Raw genomic sequence first — 23,828 nt, forward strand, 5'->3', positions numbered from 1 at the left:
TTTAGTTTCAGCTGGAACTTGTTTGCCTTTCAGGTCAGGAACTGAAAACTAAACATTTTTCAGAAGTTTGGCTACAACCTCAGCTAAGTTACGCTTCAAGGAATGCCAAGTGGGAAACTGAAATCTCTGATCACATTTAGAGTGAAGGATAAATGCTTAGTGAGATAGGATTAGTGGCCAGTTGGTGATGAATATTTATGTTATGCTGTTTACATATTCCTGAGAAGGGTGTTGAATTCCATATGGAGTGCTTCTGCATCATTATTTCTTTATCTTGATTTGGTTTTGTTTAATATTCAGGAAGACTGATTGATACCCCTACCCAGTATAGATGTAAAGTCTGTCATGTATTCATTCGTGGTAAAATAACAGGTATACTACTTGTTTTAAAAATAGCATCTGTGGCAGAAGGGCTTCCAACAGCATTCTGAAGATATTTCTGCAATAATGTATATGGCACAAAACTCATATTAAAAAATTAATATTATGGGCTTTACAGCCCAAAGTTGAGCTTCCCAGCACCAGCTGGAGCAGTGGTGCCAAAACAGCTACTGCTATATCCAGCAGGCACCAGGATACAGCCAGAAGGGACTCTTGTCTCCTTCACCCAGGGAAAGCCCCAAGCCCAACAATGAGGCTTCTCAAGTCTTTGCTGGCTATTTTGCCGGGACTCTGTGTTGGGCCTTTTGACCCAACATGGATTTCAGGATCTGGTGGAGCAGAGCTCCACTGGCTCTACCCCTTCTCACCCCTGGTTCCTCCCCCGCCCTTGTTCACACCTCCAGTGGCAGGGCGTCCTCCTTCTGCGGACGCTGGGTGTGGCATCTGAGTATGAAGGTGAATCATACTATTATGCAGGTAATAGCAGCCTAGCTGGACCAGGATAAGGCTCAACAGGGACAAGGAGCAGATTTACAGCACAATCCTGTGCATGTCTACTCAGAAGTAAGCCCCACTGAGTTCAGTGAGACTTACTCCCAGGTAAGTGTGTACAGGATTGTAACCTTAACCACAATCTAAATGGGGGGGGTCTGAATATATTAACTTCTTCTGCATTTGTGACTAAGAGGTATTAAGTTCTAGGGGGAAATGTAAAGTGCTGCAAAGAGATGCATCATGTCATGTACACATTACAGAAGAGGTGCAGTGCAGTCACCAGGGTTCTTTACAATAAAAATATTCTCCCTGAGATAGTCTGTGGAATGACTACAATGAAGGAGACTCCATTTTCTGAATGAATGAAGATAACAATGGAATAAAAGCAAATTAGCAGCCAAATCCTACAAAAATCACTGGTGTGGTTTCCACTGCATCCCATGAGGGATTTTCAGCTGCTGGAGGTCTCCTTGGGGTAAGCCCAAATATGTGTTGCTCTGTGCAGGTGGATCAAGTCCGGGAAGAAGGCTTGGCATGTGCCACCACCGCTAAACCCACCCACCTCCAAAGCCTGATCTGTCCATCCCAGCCCCATCTCCTCCCAGTTCTGACCACCCACATTCTTTTCCACCCCCTCTCCACTCTCCCCCTCCTCCGTTCAACCCCCTGTGCTGGGCTTACCTGCTCCAGCAGACCTCCTGACATCTGCCAATGTATGCAGAAAGGCTCCAGCCTTCCTGCTATGCAATAGGTGCTTGTGCTGTTGCGAAGCATTTTATGGCTGCTTTGTGCAGCTTGCACCAACAGACTGGGTGTTTGGCTGGTGCTAGTCTCTAGAAGGACTGGGCCATAAATGAATAGACAACTGAAGCAAAAAAAAAAATGAGAATGCAAACATAAGACAAGCTAGAGTCTGATCCACTTTTGGAAAGCTATTTAAAGATTCTGTCATAGCAAAAAGCAGTGTCTGTGGTCTGTTTCTCTCACTTTACAGAGTAAAGAGATAAGAGACAGTATTTTCTGATTAGCTGAGTCTGACCTTGATCAATATCAGTAATATTTGATGTACTAAACACTGCCACGTGTGTTATTTTTATTTTAAATCATGTTCCACTTACATTCCCAAGTCACAGAAAAATTAATGTAATTGTCATTCTGTATGTAATTCAGGTTTTAGCTGGAATGTTTTGTAGAGCTACTCTGCCTGGGGCAATCACTTTTATTGTGCTGCTGCTGCTGCTGGTGCTGCTGCTGCTGCTGCTGCTGCTGCTACTACTACTACTACTACTACTACTACTAATAATAATAATAATAATAATAATAATATAGGTTTTATGCAATTGAAAAGCATCAGATATGCCTTCTTCGTGACATTCTATCTTCACAAGTTTTGATCTACAGCATGATCATAAAAAGGCACACATAAATATTTTCATTAAAAAATGACAAGCAGATTATACCTACTTTAACTGCTTTTATAGAGTACAATGAGAGATTACTACTTCAGAGACAGCAACCTTTCTGGTTTATACATGCAGGCCTCTTTCCGACTCTGTTACTAGCCCAGGTTGTCTGTGCAATAGCTCCAAGGCAATCAACACTACTGTAATGACAGAAAATTTCCTCCTCCCTTCATAGCAAGAACTGTGAGAAGAGCCTTGCTTAAAAAGCTGTTCTTTGGTGCTGGTAGAGAAGGCCAAGAGTATTCAGGAAAAGTATCTGAAAAAGGTGCCGCAACATACCTGGTCACTGAACTTCAAGAGGCGGACAGCCCAATCCTGAACTGCCCGGTGTGCGGGGCTCCTGCGGCGCCAAAATGGTGACTGTGGCATCCTGAGCATGCCAGGCAGCCACCAGCTCCTCGGGGGGAAGGGGGTATTCATCCCCCTCCCCCAGCTTTGGAAAAGAGCCCCACAATGGGGCTGCTCGATTCTGTGGTGGCTCTTTAGCCGGTGCAGAATCAAGGAGTCCTGTGTTGGGCCGCATGGACTGATTTCATTGTTCTGAGCTTAAGGAATGCAGCTGGCAATAGTCAAATTTTCTGTTTAGACGCACTTTTAAAAAAGCATTGTATACAATCCACTTGAAAATTTATGGGATGCTAAACATTCCAGGTTAAGAAACTATTGCAAGAAAAATGCACAATCTGTGTTTTTAAATCTTACATGTTTCTGTCTGCATTGGTTACAGAATTGTTACTTATCTTCTATTGTTGCATTATTTATAGATGCTTACTTACTTGTGTTTTGGATCAGTTTCAGTTCCCATATTATCTTTATAAAACAACAGTGTAATCTAGCACATTGTTTATTCTTCATGAAAATAATCTTTGTACCAAAAAATCTAGGTGACGCTGCAGGATCTTGCGGGGATCCAGGAATCCCAGGTCATGGTTCTAGAGGAGAAAGCAATTTTCGAATTAAAAGTGTTGTGCAATTCTCTTGTGAACTTGGCTATAACCTTCATGGAACAGAGGAAAGAACTTGTCTGGCAAACGGAAGTTGGACAGGAAGACAACCAGAATGTAAAGGTACAGGTCCAGCCTATTTATACACGGATTTTTTTATACACGGATTTGACTCAACACGAATGGCCCCTGAAAATGAGAAAGAATGTGCTGATCCCTGGAGAAGCGGAAAAATGCATCCCTTTAAAATCAGTTTTAAAAACTGAACAGTCCTTTAACAACAGCCTCCTTAATGAGAGAGAGAGAGAGAGGGCAGCAGGCTAACAATCCATCAATCCTTCTCTCTCCTGCAGATCCCTTCCTTCCCCCAGCAGGTGAAATAAAGGTGATCATTTTGCATTGGTGAAGGGAGGGGCTGAGTGAAGTGCTGATGGATTGTCTTCTTAATGACTCTTATCTTAGAATCAAAAGGTCAGCAAGGCTGTTTTTCAGTCACTGGAGCAAAGAAACTTTGTTCTTTAAATTGATTTGCTATAGTGCATTTTTTTTATCCACTTGAGTGCTTGGAAAGGAACCCACGAATAATTAGTCTCAACCTGTAATTGACTATTTATAAGATTTTCATCCCACCTTTAAAAAAAATGCTCAAGGTAGCTAACAATATACATTGGACTCTCGGTATCCATGGGGGATCCATTCTCAGAAAACTCCTCAGATACCGAATTTGGATAATTAAATCTGCAGGGAGGCCCACACCAGCAACAGAAAGTGCCTCTCTGAAGTGTCTTGGAGGCTGTGCGCGACCTCCCTGCCCCTCAGAACACCTCCCGGAAGTGCTATAGGAAGGCACTTCCAGTTGTGTCCGGGAGGTCCTTCAAGCCCTCCAGATGTGGGCTTGGCACCCATGTTGAATCAAATTTGTGGGTGCTGACCCCATGGATAAGGAGGGCCCACTGTAGTACAATAAAGAGACATACAAAACCCAATAAAACAACAGTAAAAAATACAATTAAATTACTCCAATAAACTAATCTAATCAAAATGCTATAACACACAAGCACATTCATGTGCTGTTGGCATAACTCAAATGACTGAATCAAAAAGTATGATCAGTGATAACTGCTGGGCAGCCGAATTCTAACCTGCACTGGAACGGGGAGGCCAGCTGGCTTGCCCAGTATGGGGTTGGGGCCAGTTGAGGCTCAGCCCAGGGCAAGCGGAATTCCTTAACCTTACCCTGGGTAACACTGCAGCAGCCCCAATGGGACTACTTAGATCTGTGCCACCTCAGGAGGTGGTGCAGATCAGAGCAGCCTAAAGCTGCTCTGGGCTGCCCAGGGCTGGGTTAGAATCCAGCACAAGTGCTGGATTCTGGCCCCACCCCCCGCTCACCTGTGGCCCGCCCACGGGGTTGCCTACCCCAGAACGCCGCCTACGCCCCCTTCCCCCCCCCCCCGACACCTGCACAGGCCTGACTCGGCCAGCGTGGGCTTACCTTTTTCACCCTCTTGTGGGGCTTGGCTCTCTCCATGCTTGACTCCCTCCTCGGTGGCAGAAGCGTGCCTTATGGCACAGTTGCAATGCCTCTGGGCTGGCTCAAGGGACTTGCGCTGGCCCATCTTCCTTTCAGGATTGCGCCTTAGTCTGAAATATTTATACCGGCACAGCAATAAGTTGTTGCTAAAAACAATTGGTTTATGCCTAGGTTGTAATCTGGTTTGAAGTTCACATGAGCAAAAAGAAAAGGCCCTTAACCTCAGATAACCTGAAAATATTGAACTGCAAGAAAGAAAACAAATGAAAGAAAAGATGTTTAGTGATATAAAATGTCATGCTGGGCACTGAACTTGGAAATTTTCAAACTGGCTGTGATCTTATAAAATAAAATTATTCTAAGAACATAAGCAGAGGAGAAAAAAACAGAGAGATGCATGTATTTTATTATTTGTCTGACTAAATAAGAACCAAGGCTGAATCACTTGAATGGGCTCATTAAATAAAATGGAACTATTTACATGTGGGAAGGAGTTGCCACTGTTTTTAATATAATGCACAGTAGTCTTTGATAACCTTCTGATGTGGCCAGAGGTTGAAATGATGAATAAAGACCATTCAGGATCAGTTATTTTAGAGATCATAATCTACAGCAGCACTGAATGTAATAATTAGAGTAATTAAAATTAAACTATTTGTTTTCCCCAACATTATATAAATGCATCTTTCTGGTCTGGTTTCACTTCAGAGTTCCTTCTCAGGTTATGTAGGAACTAGACTGCCAGCATTTCATCTAAAGCTTAATTTGAAACACAGTTGGGAGGTCGTCTTCAGATGAAGCATGCCTGGAATACCAAGGAACATGAAGAGTTTCAGTAGGATGACGTTTTTTAGGATGGGACTGTAGGTTTTCACCAGATTCCACCTAAAACATAAGCAAAGCAAATGAAAAAGTTCGTGCTTAGCTGAAACTCTGGAGGACTTAAGTGAGAAGCCTTGAGGACTTGACAGTGAAATATTGGGAATATCATTAGGAACTTTTAGTAGGGTTTCTAGATTTTAACATTGCTTATGTCCTTGTCCTGATGTTTTGCAATTCTATATTTGACTTTCTAGCTGTGCAGTGCGGTAACCCTGGAACAACAGCCAATGGGAAGGTATTTCGGATAGACGGCACAACGTTTTCTAGTTCAGTCATTTATTCCTGCTTGGAAGGCTACATCCTGTCTGGACCTTCTGTGAGACAGTGTACTGCCAATGGAACATGGTCTGGCTCCTTACCAAATTGCACAAGTATGTGTTTATGTAGAAACATTCTTTCTAAACATTTACTCATTGCACTGTAAAAAAATGAAAATTTTCCCTGTGCAGCACAATCCTATGCATATTTATTTAAAAGTAGTCTTATTGATTCAACAGTGCTTACTCCCATGTAAGAATGCATAATAATCATTTGCACTCTTAACAGCCCAATTCTATCCGCCGTTAGAACGCATGTTCTGCTAGAGTAAACAGCTTTATGGCTGCTGCAAACAAGACTAGGCCAGTGCGCAGGGCCTGGCCACTGTCACAAGTAGCAAGCAACTGGATTCACACACAGATGGATGCTAGGCATCTGTCAGTGCAGGTAAACCAGCACAAGGGGTTGGATGGGTAGGGGGCTGAATGAACCTGGCGCAGGTCTGCAACCCATAGTGGCTGCTGGGGGAATCGAGGAAACTAAGGAGGCCTCCAGTGGCTAACCCCCCCCCCAAGTGGGATACAACAGTAGCCACCACTGCATTGTCAAGTGTGAAGTTAGTCAGGATTGGGCCGCTTATCTACAATCCTGTGCGGTCAGGAGGATTGATTTTGAGTTGAACAAATTGAAATGTTAGTCATTTTAGGCACATTTCAGTTGCTGTTCTATTGACATTCCAAATGGCTGCATTCTGTATTCATTTCCTCTGTGCCTTCAGGGCTTTTTGCTTGTTTTCAAATCATTTTCTTCTTATATTATCTATTAATTTATTGCTCCTAACTGTAATCTTTGCATCTTTTTGGATAACCACACAAACTATTCATGTTATATAAAAAGAGATCTGGAAATTTGATGCTTGGAAGAATTTTCCCCCTCCTATTTTTGGCATACTATTTTCACAGTGTAGGTATAATGCAAATATTAAACTTGATCATTAGATCTTCTCTAAAGATCCTTCTCTAAAGTTCAAAGTGGTACTCATGCCACTAGAGCCCTCTGGGGACAGAACTGCAAAAAGGAAGTCTGTGCAGCAGAAGTTAAAAAATGAAGAAAGTTAGAAATGGCATAAGCCTTGAGTAGTCATTTGCTGCATCTAAGAACAATTAACAGTTAGAATTCCATTTCTAGATACTGAATTAGCATCAACTAAAGCTAGGTTTCCAGATCAGCTTATTGATTTCGGTTGAATTAAATGATTGTTTAATATATTTAAAAAGAAAAAAAGAAAAACTAGTTTCATTGTATAGCATTATAAAAGGGATAATATGTGATGTTGCAATTACAGTAATGTATAATGTGTGACATAATTTCTGTATTGTTATATTTTTCTGATCTTTGCTTTTTTCCTGATGTTTGCTTTATTTACAAATATATAAGCATAGTGGATGCAAACAAATACTTCTTCAACAGCTGGAGAGATTTTCAGCTACCAGGAGACCATCTCCTGTCATTATTCCCTTTGATGGAACATCAGCCAAGCATCCTAGAATATTAGCAACGATCTGCTTTACAAAAGCATCTGCCACTGGTTCTTCCTAAGAAAGGCTTGTCTTTCATGACAGTTGGCTTAAAAGTTTCATGACTCCAAGTTGACTAAGGAGACAAATTATACCAGTCGAGAAAAAAGTTTAGAAGTGGACAAGATATGTCCAAGATATTTCAAAGCCATTTCCATCATCAGTATATGTATTTTTATTCAGCCCCCCAAACAATCCCTTTCTTCAAGTTTCCCTTCAGACCAAGGATGTGGGTGGGGTCCTTCCTATCTCTACCTGGAGAGACCAAGAATTGAACCTGGGACTTTCTACAGATGTGCGCTACCACTGAGCTACCCTAAACAAAAAGACACAGCATGCTAGGCAAGAATCAAACACGGGCATGTTATTTATTGCACCGTTGGCCCCGTGTTACTGCCCAAAACCAAGTTTTCTTCCCAGGTTTTCCATACTGATCACCAAGCAAGGGCTGCATGAATACTTGTGCAAATCTTTCTCTTTTCCAGTTCTTGCACCGGTACATATTTTTGCACTAGCATTGCTTTTGTGATTGGGCATGGGGTTAAAGGATGAGTTAAAAGCCATGTGGAGGTGTCCCCTTTTGGGGTTTCAGAGCAGCCCCCAGAGTCCTTGCATCCCTCCTAGGACCTTTGAGGAAGTGAAGCCCAATTGCTGTCAGTGATTTTTGGCATCATCTCCCCCCCCCCCTTAGAAACTTTGTGGGAAGGGGTTCTAGCCACCTTTTTTCTCCTCCACTAGCTGCCTTACTCAGCATCACTGTGTGCCCTACCATGTACCCTTGCTGAAACTATCTGGCCAATCTCTCTCTGCCCTGGCCTCTAACCTACTGTGCTCCTTATCAGCCAGTCTCAGGGTCTTTGGGTCCTATCATGCTAAGGATTCACCCTCCTCTTCCACTTCTTTCCTTTCTTCAGCATACCCTGCTGTAACTGCCTTGGCCACTGAGAAGTTGGCCAGGCTCCATTCAAACCACAGCTTCCATCAGAAGGGTCAGCAGCATCACTAGACACTGTCCTGAGCCTTGCAGAAGAGCTCCAGGTTGGGTGACCTTGCTGTGCAGAGTGAGCTCATTCCCCGATAAGCCATTACAGCACACAATACTTGGGATATGTGTATAGACGCCTGTCAAACATGGTTTCACATAAGTATTGGCACATAAGGTACCTGTTGCCTGACACATTCATATACATGGTGCATGGCTCAGTCTTGTGTTGTTTTGCCTGGGATGATGCCAATACAGCATCGGTTCCCACAGGCCTCTAAGGGAAATGTCAAGTTTTGGCTCATTAGAACTTTGCTGTCTGGCTTCAAAGAATCTTTGCTCCACCTGGTAAGAAAATTCATACCTGTAATCAAGGTGACAACCTAGGAGTCTCCTGACTTCAAGGTACACAAGACCAGTAGAGGTCACAAAAGAGTGCCTTTAACCTTGCCTTCCCTCAACAACTAAGCTGGTCAAACTTCATTGCAAATGCAGTCATGTGTTACTTGAGACAGGTCTGTGAAGTGATCATGGATTCCTGTGTTGTACCCTCCTCAGGGTGCAAAACAATAGAAGGCAATGATCTCCAACTATCAAAGGCCATCAAAAGAGCAGTGCTTGATGAGTTCACCCTACAGTAGTCTCTATTTTGTCCTGTGATTATTTATTTAAAAAAAAAAAAAAGGCCAAATCCCTCTTCGTGTTACTGTCTACCCATGTGCCTGTGGTGTTTCTGCCACTGCTTGTGGATTGTTCAGTGAAGCTCTGATGTAGCATCAAGCACCTCCACTGCCTCTGCGACCAAAGAACTGCTACATCAGCCAACACTCAACATAGCTATCCAACCACTTTCCTCTCTTTCCAGCCTTTTTCCTTCTTTCCCTCACCCTTTCCCTCAGCACTACCTCAGACATCAGCCTGCTCAACCACTTTCCAGGAAGCTTTCTCCTGAGAAAGCAATTCTAGCTCTCTTGCCTTCCTTCCTTCACTGAAACTAGCTATGGTTATTGCCTAGCTCTCCTGCCTAAAGGCCATCTCTCCCTTTTTTCCTAATTTTGAGATCACTGTGCCCTGGCAAACTATCCCTATGATCCTTGCAACAATGCAAGCCTCATCTCAGCAGGTTACCTTGGCCTTTGGCACCCTTCACCTTTTGCCCCCAAGCCCCACTAACATCTATGTCTCTTGTGGAGTCAAATTGACAACACATGATCTGCTTGTTTCCCTTTATCCTTTGGTCTTGTGTGAGTACCGTGAGTGAGATCTGGAGTCCAGGACTCCTTGGTCTGTCTTTTATGGTTTAAAGGAGGAGACTCAGATCTTGGTCCCAGACCTCCAACTTGTGGTTCCCCTTAACACTTTAATCTATCAAGGCCTCTGAGAACAAGGAGAATCATCACTTTGATTATTATTTCTGAGGCTTGGGACACCTGTTGTGAGAAATGAGGTGGTATGAAAGATGAATTTCTCTGCTGCAAGAAAGTACTCCTTGCTTACAGCCCTGGATCAAGCTGCAGGGAACACAGACCCAAGCCATGATCTTGCACCATGTCTGAAACCTTGGTGCTTTTGCACTCCTTTTTGCATTCCTAGAAACTACTGATGCCTAGAGCTCAGTTGTGTGGATGAGTGTGTTAAATGAGTGCAGGCCCAATCCTATCCAACTTTTCAGCTCAGGTGTAGCCAAAATGCAGCCCTGTGGTATGGTAACACATGTTCCCATACCTTGAGAAGGTCCCAGTGACTACTACTCCACCACAGGATGCAGCACTCAACCCACTGGCAAAACTGCACCAGCACTGGAGAATTGGATCGGACTGGGCCCTGCATTTCATTATCTTTTTGATTCTCTTTCTTGGTTATTGTACTTTTATCCTCATAATAAAGCTATATTGGTTGCACCTATATCCTTTTCCATCTTCTCCTGTCATGCCAGTACATTAAGTGTGCAGTCCCTGACTCAGATCTCTGTGCACACAGTCAGTCTCCCCCATGCACGCTTGTTACACATATCTTTGAGCACACCTGATAAAAAGCTTTCATTGCCAAATTCAAAGCATTTGGTGGGAAATCATTCTGATAACAGAAATGTACACTGAGGGGCAACTCTCACTATGGAGGAACTTATAATAATAATATAACAACTGGTATTTATATACCACCTTTCTGGCCATTGGATTACTCCTTTGGCTTTATTCAAGGCAGTTTACACAGGCAGGCTTTCTCTAAATCCCCGAGGGGTTTTTTACAATCGCAAATAAGTTGTATCTTTCAAGAACAATCTACAGTCCAGGTGGCTCTCTCATGGTCTGCTGAAATGTTCTGGCCGCATGCTGTCTCCTATCACAGACTGCTCCTTTCCCTCTCAGGGAAAGAGCTAGAGCTGGCTTCTTTTGGCTCCCACCCAAAAGGGCTTGGCTTGATTTGGCTTGTCAGTTCTCAAGGTCTTGCTGCTCATGGAGCTTATACTGCTCAAGGACATTATTTCCAAAGACTAACCATCTTAAATTTCATGTTTTTTCAGCACTGTGTTAATAATGTGCTGTATTTTGTACCATGCATTAGAATCAGCCATCTGTTCTTTATATAAAGCTGCATGATCAGTACAATAATACATTTATAGGAATTATAGATTTAGGGCACAATCCTAACCCCTTATGTCAGTGCTTTCCAACACTGGCATAGCGGTGCCAATGGGACATGTGCTGCATCCTGCAGTTGGGTTTCACTGACAGAGGTCTCCTCAAAGTAAGGGAATGTTTGTTCCCTTACCTCAGAACTGCATTGCCCTTATGTCAGCACTGGAAAGCACTGACATAAGTGGTTAGGATTATGCCCTTAGTCACTGCAAAGCAGTCAGCATACAGATTGAAGTTTGTCATTCTTTTAGCCAATGTCTATGCTGGCCTTCTGACATTAGAGGCAAATACACTTCTCACATTTATGCTAAAACTGATTAATTTTAACACATGTTCTTTTTATCCTTCAGAATGATGCAGTGGCATTGATGTTTTCCCATCTGTTGTCAACTTTTTCCCCCACAGTAATAAGTTGTGGGGATCCAGGTGTGCCAGCCAATGGCCTGAGATATGGTGATGATTACGTTGTTGGACAAAATGTGACCTATATGTGCCAACCTGGGTACACCATGGAATCCAACAGCTCCAAAATTCGTACTTGCACTACTAATGGCACATGGAGCGGGATGCTTCCTACATGTAAAGGTAGTGTTTAAATATGTAACATTTGTATTACGGTCTCACTAACCATGTGTTTTGAGATAGCATGCTTATACAGCAGCAGTTCCCAAACATTCTGGGAGTTTGGGAGCAGCAGTAAGTCTTTGCAGGGGAGGGGGGAATGCAGCGACGTGATCCCCAGGATTGTGCTGTTGCCAGGGGCAGCAGGGGGCTTCATTTTACTCACCAGCAGCAGCCTCCCAGGGGTGTGGGGAGCCTCAAGGAAGGCTTCCCAGGGGTACCCAAGCCTCGGAAAATCTTCCGCGGGGCTAAACCTTCTGCAGGGCTCCCGACACCCCTGGGAGGCTACTGCTGAAGGTGGTGAGTAAAACAAAGCCCCTGTCGCTCATGGCAGCAGCGTGATCCTGAGGCACATGTCACTGCATTCCCCTCTCCCTGCCTCAAAGGGGCAAAAACAGAGCTCCTCAAGCTGGGGTATCACAGTGCCCCCCTTTGAGAACCTCTGTTATAGACTGTACTGTTCATGTATTGTGGCCTGCTTGAGAAGACCTCATTTTGGTAACTCCAGGCATGCATGAAAGCATGAGGTTGATAGAGTTTCTTGTGCATAGCTCTACATGGCTAGTGGGTAGGAATGAAGGCATTTCAATCCTATGTAGATCAATGCTGGAATCATGGTTTCCAATAGTGTGAAAGTACTGCTGAAGTGTGTGTAATGCTTTATGGATGGTTCCATACTCTCCCTCTTAGGAAGAGAGGCAAGTGTTTTTGTCTCATCATTGCCTCTGAACCCTTGGGGGTCTAGAAATGTTTGGAGTCAACTTTAGGCTGCAGTACACCTCTGCCTCTCCCCCCCCCATCTTTCTGCCTTCTCATTTTTCCCATATTTTAGACATGAAATGCAGAGTTTGAGCACATTTTACAGGTAGCCTTGGAATATGCTAGAATTCTGTGTCTCGCTATGGAAGACTACGGCGTGAGACTCCCAGCAGCGGCAGGAGGCTCGGTGCAGAGGACAGAGTTGCAGCGCACGAAAATTATGCACTGGGAAAGCCCTCCTGTCTGCACTGATTCTCTTACTGCTATTTTTGGGCTCATGCTAGGCCTTGTAACCTGTAAGTAAGTGGCAGTGACATCACAACATGACATGTTCCGTGTCATTGCCATTTACTTCCAAGTTCTGAGGGTATTGCAAGGCCAGAAAGATTGGGAAGTGCTGGATTAGGCTATTTGTAGTATTATATTGTGTGATCAGTAAACATGTTTTATTTCCTTCACATTTTTTTTTAATTCTAACATCCAAGGGCATCATCACCATGTCATTTCACTTGTTTTCTCTGCTTCTTTAAGTAGAACTAAGCAAGTCTTTTGTGAGTACCTGCCCTCTAATTGTAGAATGACCAGCAGATAAAACTGGATCATTATGAGTTCAGCTTTGTTCATCCAGACCTTTCATTCTCTATTCACTTGCACAGTTTTCTGCTCATTCTGACATATACCTTCCCACACTCATTAGTAACTCCTGCTTGATTGCTGCTAAGTTCTGTCAGGCTCTCTTAACTCATTATTGTCTGCTTGTTTGCTCATATAATCATTGTCAAGTTACTTCATGCATTACTTCTTCAGAGAAGTACACTTAAGATGTCTTAGTGCTTATCAAAAATGTATGTATCATATAGGTATACCTGTAGGAACCTGAGAGTAGCTCTTGCTTCTATCTAACTCCCTTGAACAATTTCATTTGAACAGATAGAACATATGTACTAGGGAGGAGTATAACAACATGCTTTGCCCCAGGTCTGCAAGTGATGTTTCCAATATCACATGCAAGCCTATTTTAGTATGGACCTCTCCAACCAGGATCCCTGCCTTTATCAGAAATCTACATAATGGCCTTTAGTCTCTCATTCTTTCTTCATCCCTCATATCTTTTCCTTTATGTCATTTCACATTCATTCTATCTCTTTTTTCTTTCCCTTGACTTTTTGTTTTCCCACCCACAATATACAAAGCAAGTGTTATTCCCCTGTTAGCAGCACTGCTTTCCATATCACTGTCATTTCTTTTAATCAGCCTGGCACCAGAATCCTTTTGTCTAAAGGGCAGAAGATAATTTAAAAATTGTATCTTCAGCTTCAACATAGGATTGCCTGAAACAGAATTCCTAATCATTCTTTTTTTTTCTCGCAACAGTGATCCACCCATAGTATTTTGCCCAAATTTAGACTTGCTTGGTGATAACACCTTGAAGCTTCTTGAGTCTACCCTCCCCCTCACATCTATCTTAAGAGACCAGAAAACATTAATCTGCAATTAGACATCATTATTCCCATCTACTACTCTTTGAGTATTCATATACTATGAACTGCATGTATCTACCTATCAAGCCCATACCTTTGTACATAATTCATCCAGAAACATAAATCCAGAACCATTTTCCCTGAGTATTTAAGTAATTCATTCATAGTTTACATTCTTATACCTTCAGAAAGAGACGCTCCTTGCAAGTGAGAATGGAAAGAACTCATTCAGCAGTTATTTAATGTACCTTGCCCATATTTATTGGGTTTTATAAAAATTAAAGGCAAAATCATAAGTAAAAGTAAATAAAAATTCATGCCAAATGAGTAAAGTTGTGTTGGCGAGTGAGATTTTATGTTCTGGGCAGCAATTTTATTTCTCCTGCTGGCAGGTTACATTTCAGTATGCATGGCACATAGTAGATGTGAAGAAAGAGTACATGGTATCTCATGGCAGCAGCAGCATGGATACATGGTTATCCCAGTGATTCTGCATAAAATGATACCATCCTCCCGAAATGTTAAATTAGCACATACGGTTCTCCTCGTAACTATAGACTCTGGGGACATTTGCAGCTGCTGTGCCTAATGACTGTAATGTTGTTGCAGCTGTTACCTGTCCAACTCCACCCCAGATCTCTAATGGAAGACAGGAAGGAACAAATTTTGACTGGGGATTTAGTATTAGCTATGTCTGCTCGCCTGGTTATGAACTATCTTTCCCTGCTGTTTTGACCTGTGTTGGGAATGGAACATGGAGTGGCGAAGTACCTCAGTGCTTACGTGAGTAATTCTTTGATGTTTACATTTTATGCTGACAGCTGATTCCATTAAATGACCACTTTCAGAAAAGACACATATAATGCATGCTTTGATAATGCACTAGAGGGCATGCATTCTAGACAATGGATTCTTCTCATATCTCTTCTATGCTTTGAAGTGGTGCAGACATCATGCTGGGGGGTCTTTTAACCATTGTTAGGGACTGATAAGCAGGTTGCAAGTCCATGCACTCCCTTCCTGACCCATCCTCTCTTTTGTTCTCAAGCACAAATTCTCCCCAGCCTTTCCCACAGGCTGTCCCCTTAATTAAGCTGCTCATTAGGAGTGACAAGTCCAGTTAGCATAACCTTGAATACTGTTCTAACAGGATTTGAAACTAGGGTCTGAAACTGAGATGCACAATCTGGTTAAAAGTAGAGATGTGCAGAGGGAAGAGAAACCTGGCTAGCATTAACCTCTGTGAATATCCATGCGGATATAAATGCAGGTAAGCCCAGCGTGGGAAGTGTGGGAGAAATTTGGGCTAAAGAGGAACTGAACAATTTCACAGTTTGCTCCTAACCTCTGCACCTCACTTAGAACATCACCAACATCATACCTATAGTAGCATTGGAAGAGTGATGCTGTTTAATCTGGATTCTGTGCACCCTGGAAGAGCTAATGCATAGGCCCATGCTGTACCCTAAAATAGGATGAAACAAAAAACTGTTGGTGTTAATCAGTGGCAATCCTGGCCCCGGTAGTGGCCGGGGCCAAGACTACAGGCTGCTGCCCCTAGTTGCTGCCCCCCCCAACTGAGCTGCCACCACTTGCCTCCCTTCTGGAGGCCTTGTAAAGGCCGGGGGGGGGGGCAAATATCACTTCCAGTTTCACGGAGGAAAGTGATGTTTTCACTTTCACCTGGCCCTTTCACTTTCACCTGGCCCTCAGAAGGCCTTAAAAATGTCACTACTGGTTTTCTCTGTGGAACTGGAAGTGAACGTTTTTGCCCTCTGAGGCCACAGAACACCTGTGGGCGAAACGGCCTATGTGGTGCAATGGGAGCATGCCACAGGGTGGGGGGAGATGGTGGCGTGACACTGCTGCCCCCAGCCTGGCGCCTGGGGTATTTGTCCCCCTTCCCCCCCGGGTACACTACTGGGGTTAATGTTTGAGTAAGCGGTTAATTTTCCATCTGATAAGGCTGCTGTGGACCAGTTATTACCAGGTTTGTCTCACATTTTATGCAGCTGAAGCAAGTTTGTCTAATATGACAAAATGCCACCAGAAGCGAGTTCAAACTTGCACTCTTTACTCAGTCCAAACTCTTTCTGACATCAGTAATGACTTTGCCTGCCAGGAGTACAGAAGAGACTCCAGGCTGTCTCTCTGACAATTGGACTTTTGTTCCAATATTATATTAAATTACCTGTTTTATACATAAATTTTTATTATAAAATTGCTGACATTGATGGATTTTGTGCTGCTGAAGATTTCATTACAATAACAAATGAATGCTGGCTTCTTAGGCTGAGGTTCATGTATAGATTTTTGTTTTCTTCTTTTAAAAAATTAATGTTTTTAAAAAGTGAATTCTCTGTGTCTGATTACCCGGGAAACGGAGCTTTATATGTATTTCACAGAAAAGGAACATCACAAACAATAGTGGAATATAGGAAAGTTGATGATTTTCTGACACTACTTGTTACACTTTTAGAATGATGTTCATCTCAACTCTATGCATGCCTACTTACATCATAAGCATATGCATGTCTACTCTGAAGTAAATCCCATTGTGTTTAATAGGGCTTACTCCCAGGAAAGTGTGAAACTATAGAATCCCAATGGGATTGAAAACTATAGAAAGATTGAAACTATAGAATCCCAATGGGTCTTATTCCCAAATATATAGGATTTCAGCCAACACCCCCAACCCAATTTATTCTGTAGTATTATGTTTATATCAAATGGGACCACTCTGAAGATTTTAGATTAGATTTTAGTCTTAAGGTATGATTCTCCAGCAAGTTTCTGCAGATAGTCCAGTGTCACTGCAATTTATAGGTTGGAGCTCTATGTGCAGTGAATGCATGCGTGTGAAGGACAGCCTAACACTGTAGTAAATGGGGAAGTCCTTGCACATGCACTACCTCCATATATAAATGGAATAACTTCCATAAGTGCAGAACCTCTACAACAGACTGCAAATCTACTTCTACTCTATATGTAGGGTTGCTTTGCATCTCTTACATTGCATTTAAAGCCTGTCTTTCTTCCCAGTCCTGCTGACTTTAATGTTTCCATGCTACAAACTCTTTCTTTATCTGCCTAGGTCAGGTTTAGGGCTGTCTTCATAGCTGTGATGTATGGTACTGTTTTATCAGCTTGTTAGCTCTCTTGCTTAACTTTATTTGGTTAAACATATGTAATTGTTTCTCAGAACCATATGTTGTTCTTTTGACTTGTCTAATTAGCACAAACAAAGATTATTGGTTTGAATTGGATCTGACATAATGGAGGCTGGGGCATCATGACACCCCAGTTTGAGAACCTCTGTCTTAGCGCTGGGCGATGTCCCAACCAGGGAAGCCCTATCTCTGCCTCCTTAAGGGGCGTGGCAATGGCAAAGGCAGCAATGTGATTGCCAAGATCATGCCACTGCCGGGGACAATTTTTTTAAAAAATAGTTACCAGTAGTAAGGCCTCCCGATGGGGATGAGTAGGGAGCCTGTGGATGCTTCTGCAGGGCTCCCCAAGCCTAAGAATATCTAAAAATACTGATCGCAACCCATTTCTGGTGCTAGTAGGTAAGGGGAAAAAAACCCTTTATCACTGGGAACGGCACAATCTTGGTGATCACATTGCTGTTTTCACCCCCACCCCCCGCAAAGACTTACAGCGGTTCCCAAACTGTTCACCTTAGGGTGTTCAATTCTTTCTGTTTTTTCAGTATTTATAATTGTTAACCTAGCTTTCTTTAATGAGGTCAGGGTGGCGATTCCATGGCTCCGCTGGCTGACTTCTGCAGCTCTCCAGGGAGCCACAGCTCACAGATTGAGAACCACTTCCTGGGAGAGAGAGAGAGACCCAAGGTTTCACAAGGAGCTTTACGACTGAGAGGGTATATACACCCAGCTATTGGTGGGCCTAGTTCCCCCTCCAGCCTTTTATATTATCTCATCTTGGGCGTCTTTGAAGTTCAAGGATCATTTCCTATTGCTTAAATAAAACACCAAATATTGCTGCCAGTTTTTAAAATCAGATTCACTACCATCTCTTCAGTCAAATGAGGACCAAATCCTATCCAACTTTCCAGCCCTGATGTAGCTGTGCCAATGGGGTTTGTGCTGCACCCTCTGGTGGGAGGGTAGTTACGGAGGCCTCCACAAGGTAAGGGAATATTTGTTCCCTTGCCTTAGAGTTGAATTGCAGCTGCACTGGTGCTGGAAGTTGGATAGGATTGGGTGGCATAAAACAGAAGCATTATTCATTATAACCATCATTTTATTGGGTACTTTGGAAAAAACACAAGGTATAAACTTATGTGCTAGCAAAAAAGACAATCCTAGAACTTTGCACCTGCTGCAAATAGTAACGTGTTGTTTTTTTCCTGTGTGCTTCTCCATTCTAGAGAAATGCCATTCCAGTGAATTGCCATGGTGTCTAGTTTCCATGGTTACCCATGCAGGCAGGGAATTACTAAACATCCAACAATAGTAGGTAGCTAGGGAAAGTCTGGAGAAAAATACTGATGAATGATGTCGTTCCCCACAAATTCTTCCTGTAAAGAGGGAAGCCACAACTCCCAGAATGTTCAAAATGTATTCATGTGACAAATGCTTGACAAGGTTTTCTTGAAAGTGTGGCTTTAAAAAAAAAAAAGTGAAATATAGACTTTGGAACTTTTGTGCCAGTAATTTTGCAGAGATCAGACAGAAGTGCATTAAGCAGTATCAGATACATGAACACACAAGTGTGTGTACATGCTACAATTCAGGCACTATAGAGAAGACAGAGTGCAGACTATAGAGAAGACTATAGAGAAGGACAGAGTACAGAAAATTCACAGCAGTTGTGCTTTCTATTCCATCTCCCTTTTATCACTGAATGGCCAGAGACACTCATTGTAAGCAACATCAACATATTTTGAATGTTTTCTTTGTATTTATTGTCTTTTTTTCTATAGCAAAGTTTTGTGGCGACCCAGGAGTTCCCGCACAAGGCAAAAGGGAAGGCAAGAGCTTCATTTATCAGTCTGAAGTCTCTTTCAGCTGTAACCTTCCATTTGTATTGGTTGGTTCTAGTACTCGGATATGCCAAGCGGATGGTACATGGAGCGGATCATCTCCTCGTTGCATTGGTATGATGGGATCTGTCCTATTTGCTGCATGCCTCTCCTTCCTCTGAACTTTCATTAACTATTTTCAGTGGGCACATTATGTCAACTCACACAGGAAGAGTCACAGAGCTCCCTTACCCACATTTGCTGGTCCTACCCAAACCATGGAATATGGGCAAGCTGTATCCTAACCCCCCCCCCTTCTGAGCAGCCCGGAATTAAACCAGGCTGCTCAGATTTGCACCAGCGATTTCACTGGTGCAGAGATGAATAGTCCCATTGAGATGGCTGCCACATTACAAGGGGTAATGTGGCATACCCTTGTACGCCACAGGCATGTGGCCTTTGTATGTAAGGCAAATACTTACAAAAGGCAAATACCCTTACTCTGAGTTGCATAGCCGCCACTTCCTCCCCTGCACTGTGTACAGTGCAAGCCATTCAGCCTGCCTGTTCCAGTGTAGGATAGGATTAGGCTGCCCAGCCCTTTATGCTATTCTTTTGTTGCATAACCCCTGCTAATTGGGTAAGAGGCACTTTTTCAAGTGGGTGCTCCTTTTTTTAGCAGGGGGAGAGTAACTGGCCCACCTCACCCCGTCTGTTCTTGTGGATGTCTGCTGGTATTCATTTGCATCTTTTAGATTGTGAGCCCTTTGGGACAGGGAGCCATTTAGTTATTTGATTTTTCTCTGTAAACCGCTTTGTGAACTTTCAGTTGAAAAGCGGTATATAAATACTGTTAATAAAATAATAATAATAAATAAATCAGATCTGAATTTGGGCACTTCTGTTGAAGCACTGACATGTCTGAAAATTGCATTAATTTCATTATAAGCAAATTCATAGTCTTAAATTTAACCAGTTTAAATATAGCGATTCTTTTCTGAATTTTCTCTTTGTCACAGAACCCACTCGCACAGCATGTGAAAACCCTGGAATTCCTCGTCATGGATCACAAAACAATACATTTGGCTATCAGGTAGTACTGATCAAGCTGAATTTATGTGGTACACTACAGCTATTTGGACTAATAATAATTAAAAAATTGTCATCATCACAAAATTTGTTTAGCAGCTGAAAACAAGGTGCTGTATCACTTACTATGGGTAACTGAAAATGGATTTATGTTTTTGAAAATGTGTTGAATAAAAATGTTGAATAAAATTTCAATTTAATTTTTAAAAACGGTCAGAAAATACTATTACTATGGCAATACCATAGATCAGGGGTGCCCAAACCCTGGCCCTGGGGCCACTTGTGGCCCTCAAGGCCTCTCAATGCAGCCCTCAGGGAGCCCCCAGTCTCCAATGAGCCTCTGGCCCTCCTGAGATTTGTTGGAGCCCACTCTGGCCTGACGCCTCAGCGTGAGGGCAACTGACCTCTTATGTGAGCTATGGGATGAGGGCTACTGCCACTGCTTGCTGTTTCATGTTTGTGATGCAGCAGCGGCAGCAAAGGAAAGGCCAGCCTTGCTTTGTGCAAGGCCTTTTATAGGCCTTGAGCTATCACAAGACCTTCATTCATTCATATAAGTTCATCTTTAATATATTCATTTATGTAAACTTATGTAAATTTATTCAAATTTAAAATGTAATTTAATTCTTTTTTCCCCCAGCCCCCAACACAGTGTCAGAGAGATGACGTGGCCCTCCTGCCAAAAACTTTGGACACCCCTGCCATAGATTACTGGAAAAGTGATCAGTTTTAACCGGATGCAGTCCACAAACATTAGGGAGTTAGTAATTTGGTTCCAAATCTGGAAAGCAGAAGAATATATACAATTTTATATACTGCTGGTGTGGTAGTGGTGTGAGGTCAGGAGCTACCTGATGACACCTGCAGAGTTATGCCTAAGCTTGCTGGCCCCTGGTCATTCTTGCTGGTGTAGCATGGTGGCTGAGTTGGGGAAGAAGGCCCGTCCCCAACTTTCCACGTACAGCCGAGGTGAGATGTTGCCCCCACAGTGCTAGCAGAGTTGTGCCTACACTTGCTTCTGGCCTGAAGTGAAAGTTGGACCTTCCATGACCTTCTAAGCATGTTCTTACTGGTGTGGCACGGCAGCGCATGAGGAAGGCCTTCTGGTTCGGGCCAAGGCCAGAAGTGGTCCTTGTGGCCTATGCCAGCCTGTGGAGTTGCATGCAAGCAGGCTGTAGGGTCCCTGCCCTGGAGGGGCCTGGAGCAGGCTTGTTGCACCCCCAGGGAGGCCTCAGATTGGCTGGAGGGGGAGGGAGTTCTAGCACCCTTGTCCTCCTCCCTAGCGGAGCTGCCAAATCTGGCCTAGGAGCTGTTCACCTCACAGCTCCCTGGCCTCCCTGTTTTATGGAGCAAGCCTGCCCCCTTTGGCCCTTCCCCTTCCTCCAGGTGGGGCAGAAAAGGCCTTTCCTGTTCCTGGCTTGTTTCCTGCAGTGTTCCTTGCTTGCCCTGCCAGCCCCCTCTGGCTGGTTGGGGTGAGCCAACCTTCTTTGCCCCCTCCAAGGGCAGGGAAGCCTCCCCACCCTGGGCATGGGGTGCCTGCTCCAGGGTAAGTTGAGGGTCAGGGCATTGGAGAGTTGCCCAAGCTGTTGGAGAGGCCAAAGAATGGCCAGCCCCTGCAGTGCAGTGTGAAGTTGATGATACTTAGCAATATACCAAAAATTTTACTTTGTTTCATTTTATTGACTAATATTGGCTTTTTAAAATTTCTAAAATACCAAACTCCCCTACCAGTGAGGAGTCCTGCCCAGAAGTGTCCAGTCTGAATTAATAAACACATGAGGAAAAGGAAGTTGACTGGATAAGGAAAGACAGTAGAGAATGACAGCCCAAAGTTATTGAACTGAAATCACAGCGGTTTAGGGAAGGCCTTGAAATAACATACGACTTGGGGCCAAGGTATGTGAGAGACCACCTTCTTCCACATAATCTGATCATTTTATGGCCCATGGATGTGGGAAGGCCAGTGCAAAGGCGTAGGTGGCACCAACTCTGTGGAATTCCTTCCCTCTTAGTTTACAAACGGCTCCCTCTTTGGAGACTTTCCAGCGGGGTCTAAAAACTTGTCTTTTTACTCAAACCTTTTGAGTTTTTATATGGACACTCGGGTGTTTTTTAATGCTGATTAGTTTTATGGTGCATTTTTAAAAAATTGTCTTCTGCTGGTTTTATCTGCTTTTTATTTCTCTTAGTTTTTAATGAGATTTTTAAGTTGCTTATTGGATTTTAGGAGGTTTTTTAAATATTTATATATTTTTTAAAATATAATACATATGTTATCACGTTTAGAGGCCAGTTTGTATGTCATGAGATAAGGCAGGATATAAATTTGTAAATAAAATAAATAAATAAAATGTGTCTTAAGGGAATTGGGAGAGTCAATATTTGCTGGCAGTGTCTGAAAACTTGTTGGCTAGCTCTCTCGTTTGTGTACAGGGGGCCCTGTATCAGTGGATCCCATATCTGCGGTTTCACTTATCTGCAGACTCACAGGTGCCCCCCCCCCCCCCGTGCTCCTCTGTAGGTGAGGGAAGTGGAGCCTCTGTTGGGCTCAGAATGCATCCCAGTGGCTGAAAAATGTTTGGGGCTGAAAACTGGAAGTGACGTTGATATGCCTTTAAAAGGCATAAGTACGGCTGGAGAAGCCTCTGGAGAATAGAATGGGAGAGGTGGCAGCTTTAGCAAGCAGCAGGCCCACCAACCTCAGTCGCTTCATTGGGCTTTTGCTAAGCCTGGTTGCAAAACGTTTTGTGGTGGTAGCATTCCTTGCAGCAGTGACTATAGAGGCAGCAGGTCCAGAAAGCCAAGTTCTTGGTGTTGGCAAATCTAAAATCATCCCCACTTTTGACGGTAAAATATGGGGGGGATTAGCTAGTATCTAATTTGCTTTGACTCATGGTTTATGTTATTTTGTAGAAAACTCTGCACTAGAAAGTGCTTTTTATTTTGCAGAAATATATATTTGTGGTCTGTTTTGCTTTGAGAATAATGATTGGGATTTGCCGAAGTACAATGAAAATCTTTTGTACACATTCAGCCCAGGTTTCAAAGACTGGATCAGTCCCTAAGTTCTTCTGACCCTTGTAAAACCTTTTGGCAGAGTTTCAGAAAGCAGTTTGTCTCAGAAAAGGAGACAGTAGCATTGTACCTGAAGGGAGAAGAATAAATGAATATTAGACATAGATACAGGTAGTAGAATAACAATATCCAGAGCAGAGGGGCAAAGAACTCTGCAGCTCAATAAGGTACAGTCAGAGATTCTGGGACTTTAGTCAGGATGACCCATATCTTTTTAAGTTGTTCACTGCACCACAAAGGGTGAAGTCTGTTCCTTTTATTGGAAAAAGAAGCAGGGACAACTACTGGGTGAGATCTGTGAGCAGTTGTAAGAGACAGTATTGATATATGTGACCTCCAAGTCTGGTATGAGATGGGCAGGATTCTTAACTCTTTGCCCCTAGAAATGCCATCCCCTCCACTACCCTCCTCAATCGGCTTCTTCTCTTGCAAGTGAAATAGACGGGCACATTTATCATTTTCCTGCAGCATGAAAAGCATTTTAGGGAGGAACATGTTTGTCATAAATAATATATGAGGGAAATATGTGAAGAAGTCATTAGCCTCTACACTGTTCTTATTTTGCAAAAGGAAAAGTCTGAAAAAAACTACACGTGACTGAATGTCTAACGTAGTTTGGCCCCCAGTTGTCTGGGTCTAGTATTTATTCTTGTGGCTTTCT

The 23,828-nt window shown here is 43.1% G+C and overlaps 1 protein-coding gene across 1 annotated transcript in view; it reads left to right on the top strand.

Moving 5' to 3' along the window:
• Positions 1 to 23,828, top strand: part of CSMD3 (CUB and Sushi multiple domains 3) — a 710,986-nt gene that overhangs the window by 653,228 nt on the left and 33,930 nt on the right. Inside the window, exons 59-64 of the mRNA XM_066624387.1 lie at positions 3,224 to 3,406; positions 5,894 to 6,070; positions 11,561 to 11,740; positions 14,626 to 14,799; positions 18,965 to 19,138; positions 20,023 to 20,096. Coding sequence (XP_066480484.1) covers positions 3,224 to 3,406; positions 5,894 to 6,070; positions 11,561 to 11,740; positions 14,626 to 14,799; positions 18,965 to 19,138; positions 20,023 to 20,096 — 962 coding nt within the window. The remainder of the gene's footprint in view (positions 1 to 3,223; positions 3,407 to 5,893; positions 6,071 to 11,560; positions 11,741 to 14,625; positions 14,800 to 18,964; positions 19,139 to 20,022; positions 20,097 to 23,828) is intronic.

The sequence above is a fragment of the Tiliqua scincoides genome, chromosome 4 (assembly GCF_035046505.1).
Source record: "Tiliqua scincoides isolate rTilSci1 chromosome 4, rTilSci1.hap2, whole genome shotgun sequence".
Classification (NCBI taxonomy): domain Eukaryota; kingdom Metazoa; phylum Chordata; class Lepidosauria; order Squamata; family Scincidae; genus Tiliqua; species Tiliqua scincoides.